This window comes from Prionailurus viverrinus, chromosome D1, assembly GCF_022837055.1.
Source record: "Prionailurus viverrinus isolate Anna chromosome D1, UM_Priviv_1.0, whole genome shotgun sequence".
Taxonomy (NCBI): domain Eukaryota; kingdom Metazoa; phylum Chordata; class Mammalia; order Carnivora; family Felidae; genus Prionailurus; species Prionailurus viverrinus.
The window spans coordinates 107,994,296-108,019,695 of record NC_062570.1 but is presented as its reverse complement, the minus strand read 5'-3'; the positions used below and the strand labels follow the sequence as shown (position 1 = coordinate 108,019,695).

General features: G+C 52.3%; 2 protein-coding genes across 2 annotated transcripts in view; both read left to right on the top strand.

Moving 5' to 3' along the window:
- The first annotated feature begins 915 nt into the window (after positions 1 to 915).
- LOC125176806 (solute carrier family 22 member 20) lies at positions 916 to 24,501 on the top strand. The gene is made up of 10 exons (XM_047878680.1): positions 916 to 1,498; positions 1,574 to 1,677; positions 3,119 to 3,273; positions 5,638 to 5,806; positions 6,315 to 6,438; positions 7,526 to 7,641; positions 14,512 to 14,726; positions 14,914 to 15,022; positions 15,217 to 15,420; positions 23,942 to 24,501. Exons 1-10 carry the CDS (start codon positions 1,124 to 1,126, stop codon positions 24,036 to 24,038), a joined length of 1,668 nt encoding a protein of 555 aa, XP_047734636.1. The 5' UTR covers positions 916 to 1,123; the 3' UTR covers positions 24,039 to 24,501.
- LOC125176804 (uncharacterized) overlaps positions 19,191 to 25,400 on the top strand; it is a 31,648-nt gene continuing 25,438 nt past the window's right edge. The window contains exon 1 of the mRNA XM_047878665.1: positions 19,191 to 19,201. The gene's annotated coding sequence lies outside the window, so the exon portion shown is untranslated. The remainder of the gene's footprint in view (positions 19,202 to 25,400) is intronic.

The following is a 25,400-nucleotide window of genomic DNA, read 5'->3' as shown; positions in this document are numbered from 1 at the left end:
GTGGAGCCCCAAGTGCAGACTTTTGGGACACTGCTTGCCACAGGCTGGCACAGGGCCCGGACCCACTGTCCTGAGCCTGTGTGTTGTCCTTGGGAGTCCTAGACCAGGTCCTGGGCCTTGGCGTCCTGTCTGTAAGGGGAGTGGCCATCACTTCCTGGGAGCCCGGGCTGATTTGGGAGAGGGCCAGGTCGAGGGCTGGGAGGGCAGGTGCACTGGGCCCCGCCCTCTTAGTTCTCTGTATTGGGTTTTGTCTGATGAGACGGTTGGAATGCTAAGGGTCTGGATGATCTGGCGGCCCTAACCCCTCACGAACCCCCACCCTGGGGCTGAGTGCCTGGGGCGGAGGCAGGGAGATCAGGGCTCCCCCTTGGCTGCCTTGTTTGAGCATTTTCAAACTTTTTTTCTTTTTTCAATTTTTATTTATTTTTGAGAGAGAGAGCATGAGCTGGGGAGGGGCAGAGAGAGGTGGGGACAAAGGATCTGAAGCGGGCTCTGTGCTTCCATGCTCAATCGGATGCGAGGCTCGAACTCACCAACCACGAGATCATGACCTGAGCCGAAGTTGGACACTTAACCGACTGAGCCACGCAGGCGCCCCTGCCCTGTATGAGCATTTTTAAAGGACTTCTCCCCCGGCCCCCCACCTCAGGCTCTCCTGTGCAGCCAGCCCCTGACTTCTTGAGGGTTAGGGGACGGGAACTGGATCCCATGTGCCGAGGCTGGAACCGGGTTCTTGAGGATGCCTCACAAAGGCCTCCAGAATAAAGGGGAGCGTGGTGATGGTGCCCCATTTACTGCTGGGGTCCTCCTGGTGAAGGCAGGGGACCGGTGGCTGGGCCTGCAGACCTGAGCGGTGGGCAGTGCGCTGTGAGGTGGCGCCCTGGGACCCCTGGTCTTCGAACTGGGAAGTGAGATTAAGAGAAACAAGGACAAAGGGCCGGGGGGCGGGGGGGCTGCAGACCTGGGGACACTCGAGGCCTCCTGTGAGGTGTAATTGGATCCCTCCGACCTGCCAGACACGGGGCATCTGCGGTCCTGACCCCGGGCCTGTTCCTCCACCTCCCAGGGCCCCGTCCTTTACATAAGGCCCCGGCAGGCTGGGCCGTAGGCCAGGCCCGCAGCCATGGCCTTCACAGACCTGCTGGACCGCCTAGGCGGAGTGGGTCGCTTCCAGCTCGTCTACACGGGCCTGCTGCTGCTGCCCTGCAGCCTGCTGGCCTGTCACAACTTCCTGCAGAACTTCACGGCTGCCGTGCCTCGCCACCATTGCCAAGGCCCCTCCAACCACACCGCGGCCGCCACCAACGACTCGGGGGCCTGGCTCAGGGCCGTCGTACCCCTGGACCGCCTGGGGGACCCCGAGCCATGCCGGCGCTTCAAGGAGCCTCAGTGGGCCCTCCTGAGCCCCAACACGTCTGTCCGCGGGGCGGCCACGGAGGGCTGCAGGGACGGCTGGGTCTATGACCGCAGCGTTTTCCCGTCCACTATCGTGATGGAGGTCAGCGGGGGCCGGGGGCGGGGTGGGAGGCTGCTGCCCGAGGCGGAGGCTGGAGCGTCCCTCTCTCCCCTGCAGTGGGATCTGGTGTGTGAGGCCCGCCCCCTCCGCGACCTCGCTCAGTCCATCTACATGGCCGGCGTGCTGGTGGGCGCCATCGTGTTTGGTGGCCTTGCGGACAGGTGAGCCTTTAGGGAGGAGGGTCCCAGCCACCTGAGCCTCTTCATTAATTTTTCTTATTTCTGTATTTTTAAAAAATAGTTCTTAATGTTTATTTATTTTTGAGTGAGAGGCCGGCACGAGTGGAGGAGGGGCAGAGAGAGACACAGAGTCTGAAGCAGGCTCCAGGCTCCGAGCTGTCAGCACGGAGCTTGACGTGGGGCTTGAACCCACGAACCGTGAGACCTTGACCTGGAGCTGAAGTCGGATGCTTAACCGACTGAGCCACCCAGGCGCCCCTAATGTTCCTTTATTGAGGCTTATTTGTGTATACATAACACATTCACACGGTTCAAAATTCCAGAAGGTGGGAGAGAGCATGCAGGGACGTGTCCCTTTCCCACTCCTGCCCCGCCGTCCAGTAATTTCTAGAGGGCAGCCTGGTTTCTGTGCATCCTACCAGCGATAGTTCATGACTTTATGCAGTCCAAGCCAACATGGACACGTGGGCACCTGCTGTGTCCCACCTTCATTATACAAATGCTGGCCCACCCCACGCATGCTTCTGTGACCGGCTTTTTCTTCACTTCGAGGTCTCTGCGTATTTCATTAGAGAGAGCCCTCCCCGGGGCGCGTTCGTGGCTCAGTCGGTTAAGCGTCCGACTTCAGCTCGGGTCATGATCTCGCGGTCTGTGGGTTCAAGCCCCGCGTCGGGCTCTGTGCTGACGGCTCGGAGCCTGGAGCCTGCTTCGGGAGTCTGTGTCTTCCTCTCGCTCTGCCCCTCCCCCCCGCCCTCTCTCTCTCCCCCTCCCCCCCAAAAAGAATGAATGACTGAATGAGTGAGTGTATCATGGGGTGTGTGGAGAAGAAATGTTGCCCGTCCCCTTGATGGCCTGCGGCCCTCCCAGCCCAGCTAGAAAACTCTGGCCCTGGACCCTCACTGAACAAACGGGGCAGTGTCAGAACCAGACTGGGATAACCCTGCTACCCTGAATCCTGACCTTTGACCCCTTTGTGGTGTGACAAGGCCCCAACCCACCCTGGCCTCCCCAACATGACCAGTTTCCGTGAAGAGTTGGCCCGGGGGTCCTGCTCCCAGTGGCCCGTGAGTTCCAGGGTGAGGCCTCCAGCCAGCCAGAAGTTTGCGCAGGGGACCCTCTCCCCACCTGCTGCGCCTGCCTCTGGACCTTGGCAGAATCCCTGCCTTTCCTTAAGCCTGAAGATTAGGAGGTGGGGGGGGGGGGCAGAGATACTCCTCGAATGAAGGGGCCAAAGAGGAAATACATCTCTGTGTCTTCAGTTTTCTCCCACACCATGCTTCTCCCTCCCTGACCAACCTCTGCCTCCAGGGCCTGGGGCCCAGCCGATGTTCTGTTATGAGGGACGGGCCTGGGGGGCACTTCCTCTTGCCCTCCCTGCTGCTGCCACCTCCGACCCTAACCTCGTGCCCGGCCCCTGGCTCAGGCTGGGCCGCAAGGGCCCCCTGGTCTGGTCCTACCTGCAGCTGGCAGTTTCGGGGGCCGCCACGGCATACTTCGGTTCCTTCGGTGCCTACTGTGTCTTCCGGTTCCTGATGGGCATGACCTTCTCCGGAATCATCCTCAACTCCCTCTCCCTGGGTGAGTCCGGCCGCGGAGGGGCCTGGCGGGGAGGGGGGCTCGTGGAAGGGGGGATGGCCGCCCTCTTAGTGCAGTCTTTCCTGTTGTGTTGTGTTGGGAGTCTCACCCAGTAACCTCCACTCAGAACCCCCAGCCCGGGGTTCTTGGGTGACCTGGGCTCTCAACCATGGCCCTGTCAGCAGTGAGCTGTGGACCCTGGGTTTCGATTTGCCCACCTGTATGCTGAGAGGGTTGAATTATTTCCTGTGTGAATAAGTCAACGATAACCACTTAGTAAGCGCCTACTGTATGCCAGACTCGTTGTGGGCTCAGGGCGGGGACCCAGAAGGGAGGTGAGATACAGTGGCCCCCAAGGCGGCGGGGCTTATGTGGCTCCAAAGGGGCAGGATTCACCCAGGCTGCAAAGGTGGTGACTCCACAGCGCCATGGTGGAGACCTTGCGCCCTGGAAGCCAAGTGGGAACGTCCCCCCTGCCCAGGCCGAAGTAACAGGGTCCGTCCTCACTCCAGGCTGGTTTCAGGCAGCTCCCAGTGACTCTGGCCCAGCGCACTGTCAGGCAGCAGGAAACCCACGGTGGATGCAGGCTAGCCACCTGCGTTTGCTGATGACTTAGTTTGCTCCCGGGACAGGCTCAGGGAGGGTCTGAGGCATCCAGACGGCTGCCAAAGACGGAATGGATCTTTCGTTTCAGGGGTGGGGGAGATCTTGGGGCTGGAGAACCGGGAGGTGCCAGGCCGGCGCACCTGACAGCCCCCCTCCCTGAATCAGGACATCGAAGGTTGCACGAGCTCACTCAGGATCCCAGCAAATCCCAGCCCACTCGTCTCAGCCTTCGGGATGGGGTGTCAAGCCACAGCCCGTGGGATCTGAAGGCAGGAATGGACATGCATGGCCCATCTCATGCTAGAATCGCCTCTATGACACACACACACCCCTACATACACATGCACCCCTACACACACACCCCTCCCCACACACATACACGCACCGCCGTGTACCCGATGCACCTCTAAGCACCAGAGACCGAGCAACGAACAAGGCAGATCTCTGCTCCCGTGGAGCCCGTGCTCTTGTGCAGGAAGAAAGATAGAAACACAAATAAGTAGGTTATATAGTATGTTGGAAAGTGATAAGTGCTACAGGAGAAAATTAAAGCCCACAAAGGAAATAAGCTTGCGGTGGGGGCAGAGGGAGGGGGCAGTGGCCCGGGAAAGTCCTCACTGAGAGTGGTCACTGAGTAAAGCTCGCAGGAGGGAGGGAGGGCATCTGCCGCTATCTGGGGAGAAGGACATTCCAGGCAAAGACCCCGAGGGGTGTGTGTTTCTAGTGGGCTCCAGAGGAGGGGGTCCTTGTGGCTGGAGCAGAGCACGGGGTGGGCAGGGGGCAGGGGAGTGGTGATGGATGAGGTCAGGGAGTTGGGGGGCAGACCCTTAGGCCCTGTGGCCATTTACAAGACTTTGGCTTTGACTCTGAGCAAGACGGGGGCCACTCGAGGATCCCGAGCTGCGGAGAGGATCTGGCTTAGCATTTGCCAGGATCCCCGTGGGGGCCAGTTCCGGGGCTCCCGTGCCGGTCAGCAGGCTGCAGACGGGCTTGGACCAGGGGGTAGCAGGAGGAAGCAGGAGGGGTTCTGCTAGATTCTGCCCGTGGAAGCAACAGGATTTGCTGATGGCCTGGACACACGATGGACACAGGAGCTGGCTGCTCACGGGGAAGACGTGTCCTCGTTAATCTGTTGTGGTTGCCTCCTCCGAGCGTGCATGATTCAACCAGTCCCCCATAGATGGGCTTGTAGGTTGTTCCCAAGTTTTGCTGTTTACAAAACAATCATGTAATTAAGAGCCATTCTATTTCCTTTCCTACCAACCACGTACATCTTTTGCCTGTTTTTTGTTCGTTTGTTTTGCCTTTTCTTCCGTTTCCTATTGATTTGTAGGAACCGGTCCAGTGTTAGGGAAATTCACCCTCTATCTGTAATTTGAGTTGCGAATTTTTTGTTCCTTTGCTTGTGTTCGCTGACCTTGTGACCTGGCTCGTGGTGTTTCTTTGTGTTTGTTTATATTCAGACGTTCCTGTGTTTATAGAGTCAAGTTTTGTTGATCTTCCCTTTGGTTGCTTCTGGGTTTTGTGACTTTCTTAGAAAAGCCTTTCCTGACTCTAGGATTGAAAAAAAAAATCTGCCGTGATTTTTCCTAACATCCTTGTGGTTTTCTTGGTTATGTCTGATTCTCTGGTGCTCCCTGTGTCTCAGCAGATCTCGGGAAAAATTTCAGGTGTCCACAGAGTCCCTATAAAGGGCACAGGTGAATGAGACAACCCCGTGGGCTGTGAGTCCCACTGATTCTGTCCTGCTTTTCTCTGCAGTCGTGGAGTGGATGCCCACCCGGGGCCGGACCGTGGCGGGGGTCTTGCTGGGGTACTCCTTTACCTTGGGTCAGCTCATCCTGGCCGGAGTGGCATACGTGATCCGCCCCTGGCGGTGGCTACAGTTTGCTGTCTCTGTTCCTTTCCTCATCTTCTTCCTCTATTCTTGGTATGTCCTGACAGAGAGGGGCGTGGGGCGTGGGGCGGATGACAAGTTTGGGGTATGCAGTGACCCACGGAAGAGGGTCGATGCCCGTGGAGGCCACGGGCTCACAGGTACGGCCCGTGGCTTATCGGGAAGCTCCAATAAAATCCCTTACGCTAGCGTGGGGCTCCAGAATATTACAGCGGTTTTGCCTCATCAGCTCCTTTGCAACTCACAACCAGTGGGGAACCGAGGCACAGCCCAGGGAGGGCCCGTGCCTCATTTAAGCTACACACCAGCGTCAGAACCAGATTCAAAACTGGATGTGTGGAAGTTACTAGATGCCCTTCAGGGATTCCCTGTCTGGTGCGCGCTGAAAAAGGCAAGCTGGCATGTCCCAGTCTTCCGGATTCAGCAGGCAGCAGGAGACGTCACCTTTCAGGGTCCAAAGGAAGGGGAACGAAGGTGTACTTGGGTCTGGAGAGTGGGTTCCGCTCAACGCTGCCATTCTTTGTCCTTCTTTCGGTCACAGGTGGCTGCCAGAGTCATCCCGATGGCTCCTGCTCCATGGCAAGTCCCAGCTAGCTGTGGAGAACCTTCGGAAGGTGGCTGTTATGAATGGGAGAATGGAGGAAGGGGAAAGGCTGACCAAAGAGGTGGGCAGCAAGGGTACAGGAAGAGTAGGAACCATTTCTAATCTTGCTGGTGGCCGGCCTCAAGATGTACCAGGATTTAGTAGCTTCCCAGGACTCGTCCACCATCCAGGTGGAGAGGCGGCGGAATAAGAGTAGGATGAGTTCCGGTCTGGCCAAAACGTTCTCCATCGAACGGCTGTGTGATCCGAGATAAATAATTTAACTGCTTTGTTGATCAGGCCATCCATCTATGCAAGGGAGGGGCGGGGGGGGGGACCCCATTCCCATCGACGCCTGGCTGAAACTTAAATACAATAACAAAATAAAATGAAAACATTAACATAGAAATCATAAAATGAAATTATCGAAGAATCAATAATAAAAGCACCATGTATTACAAATACCCTCATAAGATAATTACCATTTATAAGACAGTCACCAGTTATTATAAATTAAGTACCATTTATCGAGCCCCGTGCTAGGCACCATGCTAAGGTACATAATTTCATTTCTTTATTTACCTATTTAATCTGAGAGAGAGAGAGAGCACACGAGTGGGGGAAAGAGGCAGAGGGAGAGAGAGAGAATCTTAAGCAGGCTTGATCCACCCTCCTTTGACCGTGACTTGATCAAGAGTCCGACACTCAACCCACTGAGCCACCCAGGTGCCCCCATAATCTCATTTACTTGTCACTGTAGCAGATAAGGAAACTGAAGTTTGAATGCCTCACGTCATTTGCCTAAGAACACACGGTGGCGAGTGGCAGAACCACGAGAAACCCCTACCCCTGACCACTGGCCAAGCCAATCTCAGATCCTCTACCAGAAGTGAGGCATGAGGGTCTCTCTTGAACCACAGGTGGCTATTTCAGCCTCAGCAGCAGGCAGCTCAGGAGTCTTGGAACTCGCATGAGAGCCTCTGCTTCATTCTAAAGCTCGGGACACAATCTGTGGAGGGCCATTGGTCTCAGGACAGAGAGGAGACTGGAAACAGCCATCTTGCCAGAGAACTCAACCTTGAGCTTCCTCTCCACAGATGAAGGGACTCCTGGCAGGAAGATAGGATCCCAGATCCTTCCCTTCTGCTGATCAACCTTTCCTTGCCCAGGTGGTGAGCTCCTACATCCAGAGTGAGATAGCAAGTGTCTGCCCCTCCAACTCAGTCTTGGACCTCTTCCGAACCCCGGCCATCCGAAAGATCACGTGCTGTCTCATGGTGGTCTGGTAGGTGATGTGCTCAAGCCCAAGTCCTTGACCCGAGGCCGGGACATGCCTTTTATTCCCACTTCCAAAGTCTGTTCTTAAATACTCTCAACGTGAGCTTTGTGAATTCAATCTTGTTTCGTATTCTTTCTCTAGGGTCCTCTGACCCTCTGCTGGGCGCTGACATGTGGTCATAGATGAGACATCTGGGCTGACCTAGGGACCCCAAATCTGGGCAGTGGGTCTCACCTTGGTGGAGGGCCACCTGTTGAAATCACTCACACAACTTTTCCCAAATGCACCTTGTCCCATCCTGATATGCCCTTGGGGCTCTCCAGGAGATTCTGGGAAGTGTCCCACTCTAGAAAAACACTTGTGGGTCCAGAAGGGGACAGACAGGGAAACAATAATGTCTATGAGGTATGACAAGCGTCCTTATGGCAGTTCTCTTGGCTGGGGATGCTGAGTGCTTCATGCAGGAAATGGCATTTAGGGGGATTTTACAAAATGGCTGTGGAGTTTGCCACATGAGCAGGAAGAAATTCACAGCAGCTGTGTAGATGGGCCTGAAGATGTAAAAAGGATAAAAATACAGGGACGCCTGGGTGGCTCAGTCGGTTAAGCGTCTGGCTTTGGCTCAGGTCATGATCTCGCGGTTGACGAGTTCAAGCCCCGCATTGGGCTCTGTGCTGCCAGCTCAGAGCCTGGAGGTAGCCTCAGACTCTGTGTCTCCCTTTCTCTCTTCCTCTCCCCTGCTCGTGCTTTGTCTCTCTCTCTCTCTCTCTCTCTCTCTCAAAAATGAATTAACATTAAAAAAAAGTTTCTTTTAATGGGTAAAAATACAAAAGCAATCCGTTCCCCTTGGCACAGACTGGAAGCTGGCAAATCCTCAGATAAGGAGCTGATTTAAAAAATGGGAGGGGACCACTGTCATTTCACTTGGCAGAATAATAGTAAGTGTGAAGTAGGGATATATGTGAAGTAGGGAACACAGGCTATGAATGACCTGTTCTCTGGAGCAGAACCAGCCCTTGGGTTTAGTGGGAACCAGCCAGGCAGTGATAGAAGACAGACTCCCTGGGTGACCTTGAACAAGCCAGCCAGCCTCCTGGTGCCACAATTTTCTACTTAGATACCTACCCCTAAGGTCCTTTTGAGCACTAAACGTTTGGGGGCACCTGGGTGGTTCAGTCGGCTGAGCGTCTGACTTCAGCTCAGGTCACGATCTCGCGGTTCACGAGTTCGAGCCCCGCATCAGGCTCGCTGCCATCAGCCTGTCGGCACAGAGCCCGCTTTGGATCCTCCGTCCCCCTCTCTCTGCCCCTTCCCTGCTTGTGCTCTCCCAAAACTAAATAAGTGTTTAAAAAAAAAAGAGAGAGAGTGAGAGAGAGAACACAACTTTTGGACACGTAACCCCACACCTGGCTGGGGTTTAAGCGCTCAGGTAGATTCTATTCTCTGATTTAAGTCTGGAACTGTATCTGCTGTGCATTGGGAATGTGGAATGGTCCACCACTCTGGCCCTTGAGAGGGCTTCTGCCCCAACAGTGTTGCCCGTGGGGCAGTTCTGGCTCTGGGCAGCCAGAGAACTCCTCGGAACCCAAGTCAGGGAAGGGACGCCCTACCGCGGTCACCCAGCTGACCCAGGCTTTCCCCTGGCCTGCGAGCTTCCAACTTTCCTGTCTTCTTCCCACTGGGAAGAAACATCATAAATTAAAAATTCCAGGGTGGGCGTGCCTGGGTGGCTCAGTCAGTTAAGCGTCCAGCTCTTGATCTCAGGTCTTGATCTCAGGGTCGTGAGTTCAAGTCCCACGTGGGGCTCCACTCTGGGTGTGAAGCCTACTTAAAAAACCAAAAAACAAAGAAACAAAAGTTCCAGGGTTGAAAGTCCCCTCTTGGATCCCTCTGGGAAGAATAAGCTAAGGCCCATTTCTGTTAAAAGGGAGGAACTTGGACAGCTAGTGACTGGGCCGCCCAGACGGTTTTTCTGTCAGCGGGTGGGGAGGTTCGGGAGGAAGGTTAAGTGCTGGGAACTGGTGGACTTTCACAAACTTCTGTTGTAAATGCTTTCTGTTAATTTGCATTTCTCTTTCTTCGCTGGCTTTTTTCCTAGATAAAAAGTACGGCGTACTCATTGAGAAAAATATTTTCTTTTCAAACAGCTCAGAAACATACAGGCAGTACAGTGTGTTGGTTAAGAGGCAGGACTCAACTGTACTTCGATTAAAAAAATAAAGCAAAACCAAAAGAGGCGGGACTTGGAACCCGATCGCTTGGATTAGAATCTCAACTCTTGCCACTTGCTGTCTGTGTGATCTTGGGCGAGTTACTTAGCCTCTCTGTGCCTCAGTTTCCCCATATGTAACATTGATGTCATAAAAGTACCTACCACATAGGTTGTTGTGAAGATTAGAATTTAAAAAAAAAAATTTAAGATGTTTTATTTACTTTCGAGAGAGAGAGAGAGAGAGAGAGAGCATGAGAGGGGGAGGGGGCAGAGAGAGAGAGGGAGACACAGAATCAGAAGCAGGCTCCAGGCTCCGAGCCGTCAGCACAGAGCCCGACGCGGGGCTTGAACCCACTAAATGTGAGATCGTGACCTGAGCTGAAGTCGGATGCTTAACCGACTGAGCCACCCAGGCACCCGTGCTGCTTACTTTTAATAACTTAATCACATATGTAAATATTTGTACAGTGTTGTATGAATCCAGCTCGTGGCACATAGCAGCTTTGCAATACTTTTTGTAAATTTTTACTTAAATTCTAGTTAGTTCACATACAGCGCAATATTGGTTTCCGAGGTAGAATTTGGTGATTCATTACTTACATACGGTACCCTGTGCTCCTCATAACAAGTGGCCTCCTTAATGCCCATCACCCATCTAGCCCATCCCCCACCCACCTCCCTCCATCAACCCTCAGTTTGTTCTCTATTGTTAAGAGTCTCTTTTGGTCTCTCTCTCTCTCTCTCTCTTTTAATGTTGATTTCTTTATTTTTGAGAGAGCGTGTGCACAAGCAGGGGAGGGGTGGAGAGAGGGAGACACAGAATCCGAAGCAGGCTCCAGGCTCCGAGCTGTCAGCACACAGCCCCACGCGGGGCTTGAACTCACAAACTGTGAGATCATGACCCGAGCCAAAGTCAGATGCGTAACCGACCGAGCCACCCGGACGCCCCCAGAGTGTACTCTTTTGCAACGAGTTTCTCTTGTTCAAGATCATGTTTGTGAGGTACCTCCAGGTTGCAGGATATAACTTAGTTATTTTCGTTGTGTAACATTCCACTGTATGAATATACTACTTGTGGGGGGCTGAATAACGACCCCCCCCAAAGGCGTCTAATCTAACTTTTCAAAGTTTCTGTGAATGTAAACTTTTTCCAAAATGTAAACAAAAAACCAACATCCGACAAAAACTCTACCCAGAATATAAATATATATTTATATTTATTTAATCATATGTTCTCTCTGTATATAGTTAACTGGTGAGTAGTATCGTTCCCTGTCCTAATCCCAGGAGACTGTGAGTGTTACCTTACGTGATATGAGATAAGAGAAAGTGTATAAATTGGTTTCTGCTCCCAGTTCCTCCCACAGAACTCCTAAACCCCTCATCATTTCTTAAATGATAAAATGACTAGGAGGCAAGTAAGAATTTTGCCTTTGTTTTAGGCCCCTCCTCTTCCTGTTGACGTCATAGCCTCATGTGACCCAGTCAAGAGTTTTCTAGGTTCACCATCTTTGATGACACAGGATGTGGTGGTGGCAGGGGCCACGAGGAGAAAAATATCATTTGGGGTTGTCGGACTCTAGACTGGTTTCACATAGGGGAGCAGGGATGAGGCCTTTGTCTTCCCCACCCTTGGAAAGTCATTCTTACCCCAAGATGAAAATAGGGCACATGATAAAGAGCAAACTGTTTTGGTTGGAGGGGGACAGAGATACTGAGCTGCTAGATGGGGGCTCCTGGGCGACTCAGCCGGTGATGCGTCCGACTCTTGGTTTCAGTTCAGATCGTGATCTCACAGCGTGTGAGTTCGCACCCCGCGTCGGGCTCTGCACTGACAGCGCGGAGCCTGCTTGGGATTCTCTCTCTCTCTCTGCCCCTCTCCCGCTCTCTCTCTCCAAATAAATAAACTTAAAAAAAAAATAATAAAAGCTGCTAGACAGCCAGGCTCCATCCATGACCCCTCCCTGAAATACGAGAGCCTTTCCGAAATGCCATGGGGGAGGGGTATGGCCTTGCAGCAGACCCCTGGGCAGAGGAGGGGAGATGAGGAGAGGGGTGGAAAGTGAGAGTCTAGGGCTTTTTCCATGAGAGTCTTTGTCCTCATCTGAGCCCTTCCCTGCTGTCCTTGGGGTCCAGGTTGCCCCACGTTCCTGCCAAAACCATGCCAGAAAGGAGGCCAGGGGCTCTGGAGGCCTTACTAGGAAGGGAGCCCCAGTGTCCGCTCAGGAGACGGCAAGGCAGGGAAACACGAAGGATAATTGTGTTGTGTTTGGATAACGTGACAAAGCTGTTTCCACGATGGGGAGAGGAGCGCGGTTTCCTTCCCACAATGCCTGTCTCCCCACCAGACCGGAAGTCCCGGGAGGGCAGGCCGCGTCCATCTTGTTCACGGCCGTGTGCCCGGACGTGGTGGAACATTTATTTCCATGCTGTGAAGGAAGAAAGGCAGGAACATGTACACCGGAGAGAACGAGGAAGGGGGAAGAAGACAGAGAAATACCAGACAGAGGGGGAGGGAGAGCATGAGGGCTCAGCGTCCGGGAAGCCGAGGCAAGAGGAGCCCACCAGAAGGGAAGGGTTGGGGAGGACCGGGTGGGGACAGAAGGACATCGAGAGGGGGTCCGAGCAATGCCCCTGATGTCCAGACAGGTAAGGAGACTGATGAGGCAGAATTGGTCTTTCCCAATTGGTCAAAGTATCTACGCTAAAGCAAACAGGGACGCCTGGGTGGCCCAGTCGGTTAAGTGTCCGACTTCGGCTCAGGTCGTGATCTCGTGGTCCGTGAGTTCGAGCCCCGCTTCGGGCTCTGTGCTGACAGCTCAGAGCCCAGAGCCTGCTTTGGATTCTGTCTCCTTCTCTCTCTGTCCCACCCCCACTCACGCTCTGTTCTGTCTCTCAAAAATGAGTAAACGTTAAAAAAATAAATAAATAAATAAATCATAAAGCATAGCAAACAAAGCCTACATCACGCTGCCTTCCCCTCAGTATTAAGAGCCACAGGGTGTTTTATCCTGGGTTTGCTTTCCAGAGTGGTCAAAATAATATGTTGGCGGCCTTGCCTCTCAGCTCCACCTGGGAGGAGAAATCAGACCCGGATTTCCCGTGGACTCCCTCAGACCTGCCCAACAAGAATTACCGGGTCACCTTTCCAGAAGCGTCTTTGCTTTTTCTCCATCTCCCCTGACTCCTGTGGCCGGGGTGGGTGGGAGGGATGGTAGGCGTTTCTCCGTCGGGGGAAGGGGGCAGATGCCAGGCCCGCTTGGGGAGAGCCCACCGCCGGATTCTGTTTTCCCACCTCCCCTCCCCATACGCTCCTGAGGCCGCGTCAGCATGTGGTCCGCCGGAAGCAAAACCAGGCCGACCCACAGGGCTTCATGAGGGTCGTCAACCCCAAGCCCCCTTCCTCTGGACCTTGTTTTGTTTCGCTTTTCGTAAGTGTGGTAAAATACACGTAACAAAATTCAGCATGTTGGCCGTTTGTGGGTGTGCAGTTCAGCATTGCTGCGTTCCAGAACCCTCCTCACCTTGCGACACTGAAACTCTGTTTTAACCCATTAAACAAGTGCTCGATCTCCCTCCACCCGGCCCCTGGCAACCGCCGTTCTCCTTTCTGTCTCTACTTTTGTCTGCTCTGGGGACCTCGGGGAAGCGGAAACGTACAGTATTTATCTTTTTGTGGCTGTTTTATTTCACCTCAAGCTTCATCCATGTTGGAGCACGTGTCAGAATTTACTCCCTTTTTATTTTTTGTGAGAGAGAGAGAGTGCGCAAGTGGGGGAGAGAGGCACAGTGGGGGGGGGGGGAGAGAGATGAGAGAGAGAGAGAGAGAAAGGGAGAGAATTGGAAGCAGGGTCCATGTTCAGTGTAGAGCCTGATGCGGGGCGCGATCCCACGACCCTGGGGTCATGACCTGAGCCGAAAGTGAGAGACGCTTCACCGAAGCAGCCACCCAGGGCGTGCCAGAATTTCTGCCTTCTTAAGGCTGAGTAGTTGGCCTCATACACCACACGCTGGTGTCTCAACTCATCTGTCGATGGACAGTTGGGTTGCTTCTGCCTTTCGGCTGTTGTGAATAATGCGGCTATGCACATGTATGTACAAATGTCTCTTTGAGACACTGCCTCAGGGGTGTCGTAAATTTCCGCGGAGACCCCCCCCCTCCCCCCAGCCCCCCACCCCCCCACCGGGTGTGGGAACTCTACCCCCCTTTGCTGTCAGATTGGCCGTAAACCCCCTTGCGGGAAGCAGCCCATCTTCAGGTGCCGATTTCTCAGTAAACGCTGGGAGACGCGGGGCGGGGGGGGGGGGGGGGGGTGTCCCGTGGAGTCTTTGCCTTGTTGGAAGGCTCTCGTTTATCTCCCTCCAGCTCTTAGACGTGAAGCTCAGATCAGCCACTGAGGGCTGGAGGTGGAGGGGACAGGGGAGGACACTCACATTCCAGAACCCACGGGCTTGGGGGAGCAGGTGGCTGGGCAGGCAAGCGGGGGGAGGGACCAGGGCTCTAAGACTCAAGTCGGAGACTTGGATTTGGTGGCGGGGAATGGGAAGTCGGGTGATATTCCCCCGGGAGAGGAGTCCTGTGTCTTTCATCCCGTGTGCTGTCCCCCCGGGTCCAGAACAGTGAACCCCGGGCTGGAGCAGGACCATTCTGCTGCCTCTTCCAGGTTCTCCAACTCCCTGGCTTACTACGGGCTGGCCATAGACCTGCAGAAGTTTGGACTCAGCGTTTACCTGGTCCAGGTCCTGTTTGGGGTCATAGACATCCCGGCCATGCTGGTAGCCACCACCACCATGATTTACGTGGGCCGCCGGGCCACAGTGGCTTCCTTCCTCCTCCTGGCGGGGCTCATGGTGATCGCGAACATGTTTGTGCCAGAAGGTGAGCCATCCCTCACCTTCCCGGCCTCCCTCCCCCCTTTCCAGGCTCCAAGCCTCACCCTCTGCCTCCTCTCCATGCCCCAGCCCCTCCTGAGCGCCCTGCTCCCACCACTACCCCCTCTGCCTCCCTGATCCCCTCTGGGGCTCCGAGCACCCCCGACCCTCTGCTCTGCCTCCCCCCTCTACAGACATGCAGGCCTTGCGCATGGCCCAGGCGGCACTCGGCAAAGGCTGCCTGGCCAGTTCCTTCATCTGTGTGTACCTGTTCACGGGCGAGCTGTACCCCACAGAGATCAGGTGGGTGCGTGGGGACAAGCTGAGCAGCACCTGCCCCAACCTGGAAGGCCCGGGAGCTCCAGGTCGACACCTGCTGGGCTTGCTGAAGCAGGACCCCTTCTCCTCTCTGCTCTGCCCCCTGGCACCCAAGCCCTGGCACTCCCAGCCCCCTGGGAGGTCTGGGCCACGGCCACTGACCGGTCCACACTTTCTAGGCAGATGGGGATGGGCTTTGCTTCGGTCAGTGCCCGCTTTGGGGGTCTGACTGCACCCCTGGTCACCACGCTTGGGGAGTTCAGCACCATCCTGCCGCCCTTGGGCTTCGGGGCCACCCCGATCCTGGCCGGCCTGGCTGTCTGCTTCCTGGCTGAGACCCGCAACGCGCCCCTGGTGGAGACCATCGAGGCCATGGAGAGGAGGTGAGGAGCCTCTGGGCACGGTGGGGTGGGGGTGGCCAGACAGGCCCAGGTCCCCCGTGACACAACCCGGGGCGAGTGTCCTCCTGCGGCTGCTACGATGTCATGGCGAGCGGGGCCGTACTGGGAGACTCGTGTAGGCCGCGCCTACGCTTGTGTCTGGGATCTCGGCTTAGCGTCCGGCAAGGACAGAGCCGGCAACCAGTGTCAAAACAGAGCCCAGAATAAACCGTGGACCAAGCAAAGCAGGCACATGAGCTGGAGTAAAGCGGGGCAGAGAAGCAGGGATGGCAGTTTGTGGGGAGGGGAGGTATCACATCCTGACTCAAAGACAGGCCCGTGTGGCTGCCGTGGTGGCCTTCAGATTTGGCTCAGAGATTCCTGGCAACAGAAAGGGAGAGCCCGTGAATGCCTTTTGTCCTACTGTCAGAGAGACAAAGTGATACCAGTTCTCTGGGGGAAGTGAAACTTTTCTCAACAGTTGGCACCAGATGAAATGTCTCTAATGATCTCCTTAGAGAGGTCACGGAGTAAGGTGACAATGTCTTTGACGATGTTTCTAAAAGTGCCAGGGTGGGGGCACCTGGATGGCTCAGTCGGTTAAGCCCCCGACTTCGGCTCAGGTCATGATCTCGCGGTCCGTGAGTTTGAGCCCCGCGTCGGGCTCTGTGCTGACAGCTCAGAGCCTGGAGGCTGCTTCGGATTCTGTGTCTTCCTCTCTCTCTGCACCTCCCGGCTCCCACTCTGTGTCTCTCATTCTCAAAAATAAATAAACATTAAAAAAATAAATAAAAATAATCCCCCGTGAGCATCCTACATCTAACCTGAGCCATGGCCTAGGGCTGGACTCACATAGATCAAGGACAAGGACATATGCTTTGGCAAGTCCTGCCAATTCTGCCTCCAAAATGTCTTTAGAACCTGTCCATCTCTGTCACCCCTGTGACCATCCCCCTCCTGGTCTAGATAACTATACAAGCCTCATAGCCTCCCCTGTCCCTTCCACTTTCTTCTTTTTTTTTTAAGCTTATTTTGAGAGAGACAGAGACAGCATGAGCAAGGGAGAGAGAGAGGGAGAGAGAGAGAGAATCCCAAGCAGGCTCTGTGCTGTCAGTGCAGGGCCCCACGAGGGGCTCAAATCTACGAAACCGTGAGATCATGACCTGAGCCGAAACCAAGAGTCAGACGCTTGACCAACTGAGCCACCCAGGTGCCCCTCCACTTTATTCTTCATACGGCAACTGGTGCAAAAGGCTTGCCATGTAAAGAAACATACTATTCCTCCTTGGAACCCTTCACTGGCACCTTTTTACACTAAAGGTAAAATCTGAAATCTCGGGGTACCTGGGTGGCCCGGTTGGTTGAGGGTCCGACTTTGGCTCAGGTCACAATCTCATGCTTTGTGGGTTCAAGCCCCATATCAGGCTGGCTGCTGTTAGCACAGAGCCCGCTTTGGATCCTCTGTCCCCCCCTCTCTCTGTCCCTCTCCCGCTGGAGCTCTCTCGCTCTCAAAAATAAATAATAAAAACATTTTTTAAAAATCTGAAATCTTAAAAAAAAAAAAAGAAAATCTGACCTCTTACAAGGCTCCCAGGATCTGGCCCCTGACGCCACCGAGGCTGTTCTCTCTGTCTGGAATGTTCCTCCCCATGCTCTCTACCTGTTTAATTCCCACCCACACTACAGATATAGGTCCAGACGCCCCAGATGCTGGGTAAATATTTGTCGGGAACCCAAGCCAGAGCCTGTTTGCGGGAGTTCTGAGATGTTGCCTGAGGGACCCAAGTACATGAAAATGCAGCCGGAGAAGTGCCCTCCCCTGATGTTACTGCGATGGTTCTGATCCCGGGCATGTTTAAGATCACATTTTGCTTTCCCTGGCTATAGAGAAATCGCACCAATGCCAAATGAAATTCTAGCTGGGGTAACACCGCTTCCTTTGATCCTGCCAGGAACATTTATTCTTTTTATTTATTTATTTATTTTTTTTTAACGTTTATTTATTTTTGAGACAGAGAGAGACAGAGCATGAACGGGGGAGGGTCAGAGAGAGGGAGACACAGAATCGGAAACAGGCTCCAGGCTCTGAGCTGTCAGCACAGAGCCCGACGCGGGACTCGAACTCACGGACCGTGAGATCATGACCTGAGCCGAAGTCGGCCGCTTAACCGACTGAGCCACCCAGGCGCCCCAGGAACATTCTAAAACTACCGTAGATTGTTATGGATATGAACCAACAACTAAAAAATAATGGAGGCCATCTACTAAAAATAATTTTAATTTTTATAAAAGTTGATAACAAGGCCATTTTTCCCACAACAATTTGCTGACTGGATCTGACCTAGCTGGTCCTGCCAGGAGTGTGGAAAACTAAGTGACCTCCAAAAAGGCAGGGAGCTCTCTTAAGCTCAACAAATGTTGCTGTGCTAGACAAGGAACTTTTTGTCCGAATCATAGGAGAGAAAGTCACTGAGACATCTCTCCCAAAGACTCGTGTGTGTATTTCCTTAGAACAAGGATGTTCTCGGGGCGCCTGGGTGGCTCAGTCAGTTAAGTGTCCGACTCTGGACTTCTTTTTTTTTTTTTTTTTAACATTTATTTATTTTTGAGAGAGAGAGAGAGAGACAAAGCTCAGGTGGGGGATGGACAGAGAGAGACGGAGACAGAATCTGAAACAGGCTCCAGTCTCTGAGCTGTCAGCACAGAACCCAATGTGGGGCTCGAACCCACGAACGGCGAGGTCATGACCTGAGCCGAAGTCGGATGCTTAACCGACTGAGCCAGCCAGGGGCCCCTATACCCTGTTTACTTTGCTCAATTTGTTCCAAATTTGACAAGTAGGACCCCTTTGACTTCTGTGTTCCCTTAAAATTCTTTTTTTTTAATTTTAATTTTTTTTTTTTTATTTTTTTTTCAACGTTTATTTATTTTGGGGACAGAGAGAGACAGAGCATGAACGGGGGAGGGGCAGAGAGAGAGGGAGACACAGAATCTGAAACAGGCTCCAGGCTCTGAGCCATCAGCCCAGAGCCCGATGCGGGGCTCGAACCCACGGACCGCGAGATCGTGACCTGGCTGAAGTCGGACGCCTAACCGACTGCGTCACCCAGGCGCCCCCCCTTAAAATTCTTTAAGCACATCCCTGTTTTCTGGCACAACCAGATATTCTAGGCTCATCACTTCCCTGTAGCTGTCCTGGGATCGGCCATTTCTCTGAGTGTCCTGGTTCATTTAATAGAGAATGGTATTTAGAAGCCAAGATCCAGGTGAGAGGGGCTCACCGTTACTGGGGGTTTTCTACTCTCAAGCCCTCTCAGGGAACAGAAGCGGCGAATATATGAATATACATATAGAGCACACACCTGTATATCTGTTTTTCCATATCCAGAGATCATACTGAGAACGATGAGCTCACACCATTACCTCCAACCTCAATCTGACACCCCCCACCGCCCGTTTCTCCCTTCTCATATTTAACTCCCTTCCCACATAATGGCTTGAAGACTGAATTGTTCAGGAGGGGAAAGGAAAAAAGTTTTCCATATATTCTCGATGGCACAGGTTGTTGTTCTCCTAAATAGATAAAGGACAATCCCCTTGGCCTCCCCACTCCTCCAGCCTCACATCCCTCTATCCTTCCCCTTGAGCCAGTGTAACCATGCCAAAAGGCAGACTAGCAGCACTCAAAGTCTATTTGCATTTCATATAAACTTTTGCACACAAGGGGCGCCTGGGTGGCTCAGTCGGTTGAGCGTCTGACTTCAGCCCAGGTCATGATCTCGTGGTCCGTGGGTTCGAGCCCCGCATCGGGCTCTGGGCTGACAGCTCGGAGCCCGGAGCTTGTTTCAGATTCTGTGTCTCCCTCTCTCTCTGCCCCTCCCCTGTTCATGCTCTGTCTCTCTCTGTCTCAAAAATAAATAAACATTAAAAAAAAAATTTAAACTTTTGCACACAAAATTGAAGCCTGTGACTTTTTAAGGAGGAAACAGCCAGATCTGGGGCAACAAAGCCTGCTTTCGAGTAGGCACCAAGCAAGGGCACGTCCAGATGGAGCCCTGCCATAAGTGAGCCAAGAAGAGTGGAGGACACAGGGAGATCTGGAGAGTTCTGGAAGTCAAAGATTTGAGCTGGTGTTTAATTTAGGCTTTTTGACATCTGATCTATGTATTAAATTATTATTCACTGAGTTCCTACTATGTGCCAGACACAGTGCTCAGTGTCGGTGTAGAGCGAACAAAAAAGATGTGATCCCTGCCCTCTTGGAGGTTACAGAGTTAAGAGAGGCACATAGAGAACAAATACACAAAAATAAATATGTAATTAAGAGAGAATAATCGAGGGGCGCCTGGTGGTGGCTCAGTCGGTCAAGTGTCGATTTCGGCCCAGGTCATGATCAGTTTGTGGGTTCAAGCGCTGCGTTGGGCTCTGTGCAGACAGCTCGGAGCCTGGAGCCTGCTTCGGATTCTGTGTCTCCCTCTCTCTCTGCCCCTCCCCCACTCCCGCTCTGTCTCTCTGTCTCAAAAATAACATAAATGTTAAAAAAAAAAATTTTTTTTTAAAGAGAGAATAATTGAGTGGTTGGGGATGCCCCTAGACTTGAGAGAGATGGAATGAGTCAGGCTGAGAAGGGAAGGCGTGTGTTCGTGGAAAAGGGAACACCCAGTGAAAGCCCCTTGAAGTCCCAGAGAGCTGGGAGGAGCTGAGTGATGAACCTGAAAGGCCAGCCTGGAGAGGGGCAGGGGCAGCCCTAGAGATGACCGAGAATTTAGGCTTTTAAATCAGTAGAGAAATGACCGCAGGACTTGGAGGAAGGGATTGATGTGATCTGATTTTTAAAAACCCTTTCTGTCTCCTTTGCATTAGTAAATCTCAGCCTAAATGGGGCCTTGGGTTTAGGAATTTAGACCTTTCTACATTATCACCCCCACCCCCACTGCAGAGACCTTTTTGTATATACATTTTTTTCCCTAATCACACCCCCTCCCTCCCAATAACATTTTAATGCCACAGATGTACTGTGTATCTATTCACGAACCGTGACCCTTTGGAAGACCACAAGCCATTGTAATATCTCAGATTTTTTGTCCCCTCCCCTGTACCAAGAACCACTTGTTGCCCCCTGGGGGCAATATCTCCCCCTCGAAGATTCATAGACAATGATAGCCTGTTCCGTCAGCCGTAGGACTCCTTGTAGTTAAGATCTTTAGACCCTCTGAGGGGCTTATAATTAGATCCACATTCAGCATGTCTCTGCAAGGTTCCCGAGTGTTCTGGTCCATGGGCTTCTTCAGGAACTTGTAAGGAGCTCTTCTTGGCAATTCCCTTCCAACCAAATATGAGACAGAAACGACTCAACTTGTTCTGGTTTGGTAGGAAATAGTGATGCTGGGGAACCAGAGACAAGAGATAGCCTCTCTCATGAGTCAGTCGAGTGGAGTTTTTGATATTTGAGACAATAAGAATTCAAGAACTCCTCAGCCAATTTCGTTTTCCTCAATTTCTAATCTCATCAACTAATTACGAGTGCTGGTCACAGGCCTTGGGTGTCGAGGATTAAGAGAAGAAAATGGCTTGTCCAAGGTTCAGGTTACCCATCTCCAAGATGGCCGCAAGCTGAGAGGGATTCCCTGTAACATACCTTCTAATGCTGGTTCCCAGAGTAACGATGGAAGGGAACTTCCTCCACTTCACAGGCTGACGAAAACCCATTTGTAAATAAATTATTTCTATGTAAGTTGCCAGATCCTTCATGAATCACAAGACTAGATAGTGTTTCTTCAGAATGGTCTAAATGCCTGGTGTGGGGTTGAGTCAACCTCTGTGACCCAGTTGGACTTCTGCCCCAGATTTTGGGGGCGACATAGCAAGGGAACAGTTGACGAATAACCCTGTTCAAAAAACCCTTTTAAGTAAGACTATCACATTCACAAAGAAGGAAATGCTGATCAAAAATAGGAGAGAGGTATTGAGGTCAGTCATAATGAAAGAAATGCAAATTAAAACAGGGGAGAGGTCATTTTAAAATACCCAATAAGGAAAAAAAAAAGTGGAAACATAGTAGTAGTTAATTAAGATGTAGGGACAGGAAGGAGGAAAGTCCTGCAACTTTTCTGGAAGTTTCTTTGGCATTGCTGTTCATGAGATGGAAAATTTTTCATATTCTTCTAAGCAGCAGTGACATTTCCAGGATTCTGCCCTGAGGAAATAAGCTGAAATGTGGCCATTGTATGTGACGTAAAGGTTTAGTTACAAGGCTATTCATCACCATGCTTGATGTATCAGGAAAAACATGTCAACTCTCCAGATCTCCAACAATTTAAATAGATTATGATATATTGTGCAATAATTAAAAGTTATGTTGATGAAGAGTTTTTAAGGGCATGGGAATATTTACAATATACGGTTAAATAGTATGTTAAAATAATTATGATAGTTTCTTAATTATATCCGGAAATAGAGACTCGAGGGGTGCCTGGCTGGCTGAGTCGGTAGAGCATGTGACTCTTGATCTCAAGGTCATGAGTTTGAGCCCCACGCTGGGTGTGGAGATGACTTAAATAAATAAACAAAACTAAACAACAAAAAAGAAATAAAACAACAACAACAAAAAATAGGGGCTCAAAAGAGAGAAAGAAATAGGTTGAAATGGTGACAGTGGTTGCCTCAAAGTATGAGTGACATTTAATTTTTTTTCCTAGCTGGTTTACATTTTAAAAATTATCTCCAGGTGTCTGGTTGGCTCAGTCAGAAACGCATGCGACTCAGTCTCAGGGGACTGAGTTTGAGCCCCAAGTTGAGTGCAGAGACTACTTAAATAAATAAAACTTAAAAAAAATTTTTCAACATAAAAATTATCTTCAAATTGTCTATATTGAGCAGGTTTTCTTTGGTAATTAAGGGGGAGAGGCACACAAGGAAAGCATTTATAAGCATTCAGTTAAGTCGTTTCCCAGACACAGGGTAGCCCCTCTGGGGGCCTAGAAGCTAGGGAAGGGTCTGACGCTCCTTAAAGCCTGCCATGATCTTGGAAAGACCCAGATGAGAGGCAGCAGGGCCCGGACAAAGTACCAAGGATCCAATCAGTGACCTTCCATGGAGCTTCTCCCATTGGTACTGGGAGCTTAGAGAGGGGAGGGGTGGGGGATGGGCTCTCAGCCTTGCAGCAAGAGGTCTGGCACTCCACCAAGGCCAAAGCCCAGGCCATTGGTTAGCTGGGACCTCCTGCCGCCCTCTCCTCCATGGTGAACACCAGTTGCATGGCTGACCCCGGCATGTTTTTAACGCTGACTGTATTGTATTTCAGACATTAAAAAAAGAAAGAAGACCATGAACTCCAGGTCACACAACAGGCTGCCTCTGGTCATTGTTGCTCATAAGATGACTTTTAAAAGTGATATTGAGCAAGCCTAACCATTGTAGCAGTTGGATCTGGAGAATGTGTGCTCTGGGTTTTTCGGAATTATCTTTGAAAGGGATGGGGACTCTGTGGCCAGAACTGGGGAGAAACTGGCAGGCGGGACATAAGGGCCGTCCGTCAGCCCCCGCAGGCACACAACAGATACAACAGATAAGATGGATGGACCGAAGGGGCAGAGTCAGGAAAGGCTTCAAGTGCAGAAAAGACACATGGAGGACAGCAAAGCCAGAAGAAAAGTGTTTCTTTGTGATTATCGAAGCAATAATCACACGCAAAAATGGCTTAAACGATTGAACTAAGAGATTAGAAATAAAAGAGTTACAAGGTAAGGATAAAAACACTGATAAAACATTTTTTTTTTTCATATTTCTTTTGAGAGAGAGAGAGGGAGAGAGAGAAAGCATGAGCAGGGGAGGGGCAGAGAGAGAGGGAGACAGAGAATCCAGAGTGGGCTCCAGGCTCCCAGCTGTCAGCCCGGAGCCAGACACGGGGCTCGAACTCACGAGCCGTGAGATCATGACCTGAACCAAAGTCGGACACATAACCGACGGAGCCACCCAGGCGCCCCAGACACAGATCCTTTCAAAGAAACACGGATAAAAGAGAAAAGGGCAAAACTTCAGCCGGTCAAGCAGAAAGCCCCAAGGGGCAGCTCTCGGACTTGGAGGCTTTCCTGGTGACCTCCCTGCCATCTCCCCTCCCCTCACTCTCCTCCCTGCCTCCAGGGCTGGCTGACTCTCTACCTGGGTTGGGGGAGAAGGGCCTTGGTAGTGCCCACTCCCCCAGGGTCTCTGCCGGAGCGCCTGGTCCGCAGGGAGCCAAGCCCGGCACCTGCAAGTTCGTTGAACCTCGTGCCCCATTCACCAGTTGGGTGACCTTGGCACGTCCTCACTGGAAAACTCTTTGACCTTGCGCTCTTTCCCTGAGGTGCCCGTGAGAACTAGAGGGAGTGCTGCTGCGGCCCCCACCTTCCTGGGGACAGCAGCGACGCATGCCTTGCACGTAGCACAAACACACCCATGAATGCTGTGCTCACACCGTCTGCTTCTCACCCCTTCTTTTCTGCCTCTCCGTCTCATTTTTCCATTTGCCTTTTCATTTCAACAGAGTCCGACAAGGTCTTCGCAAGGAGGATGCAGAAGAGAAGACGGAAGAAATTTCTCTCCGGCAGCTGGGAGCTTCTCCCCTCAAAGAAACCATCTAAGCTGCCAAGAGCCTGGAGCCTGCTGGCCGCACCTTCTTTGGTGTGTAGACACCGCTGGGGCTTTTCCTGACAATGATCAGGGGTGAGGTTGGCCAAGGACCGTGGTGGCCCGGCGAGTCCGTGCCAAAGAGCTGCCCACAAACCAGAGCTGTGGCGACTGGAAGAAAACCGGCCAGCAGCAGCCAACTGGCGTCCCAAACATGCAGAAAGTCAAGAGAAATATGCCCAGGCACCAAAGGAGGAGCTGTTTTCCCTTCCGTCCTTGAATCCGCCCCCTTCAGACCTCTGTTCGTTCTTATCCCGCCTCAAAACAACGTCTCAGCGTTAGGGTGGCTGACATTTCTGCCCCTGGTTGTCCCTGGAACAGCCCCACCCGGCTTGTTCTTGAGAACCCATTCTGCCCCACTCATGGGGCCTTGCCTCTTTCTGGCCGCATATGCCATTAAAGCTCTCTTCCCCTGTGTCTGTGACTTACCTTCTCAACTAGCAAATGTGGGACTTGCACGTGGTACGTGCTTTACGTGCTTAGTCAGCAGTTGGTGCATAAGCGGTGAAACCAGACTTAGGAGCCGGAGAGACCTCTAGCCCTCAGCTGCATTCCCCGCAGCACCACCTTGCAGAAATGGGCTGCGGTTTGCTTCTCCACAAGTCTTGCAGAGAGACGAACCCCGGGTGTGGGACGGCATCCCTCTGACCTCGTGCCTGCCTCCCTGACCTCGACCTTCACCGGAATTCAGATTAGATTTTCACCAGGGATTCAAGTCCTGGCTCATTTCGTAGTCTCAGGCAAACTTCCTTGTCTAATCCCTTCTTCCTGGAGCGGCCAGGGAATCGACGAGATCAGTGTCCCATCCCCGTAAGCCCAGGGAAAAGCACGATCTGGGGGGGAAAGTAAGACTATCACAGTGTGGGCAGGAACCACCGCAACCTGCCATTTTGCCAAGGTCGTCTTTCAGCAGCTCAGCCCTTGGAAGGGAGCTTGGATGAGAATCCAAAAAGCTGTCCCAAGGTATCCGCCTCGAGGTACCGACTCCTCAGTCCCTCCCACAGAGTGAACCTCTCATTCAACGATCCTCCACGTGGGTTTTCCTATTTGAGTTCTTCTCAACCCGCAGCCCTCAACAGCTCAGTACATTTGAAAGGTGGAAGGTTTCTGTGCCTGATCATACTTTAAGATTCACCTTGGGAGTCATCTCCTCCAGGCAGCACTCCCTGACCTCCCCTGCCTGCCTCTGGGCTCCCATGATTCCCTCCTCACATTCCCCCTACTGTGTCGTAATGGATCCATTCCGTACTTACTTAGTGGCTCCTTGAAGACAGAGTTAGGTCATCTTTTTTTTTCTTTAATTGGTTTAACATTTA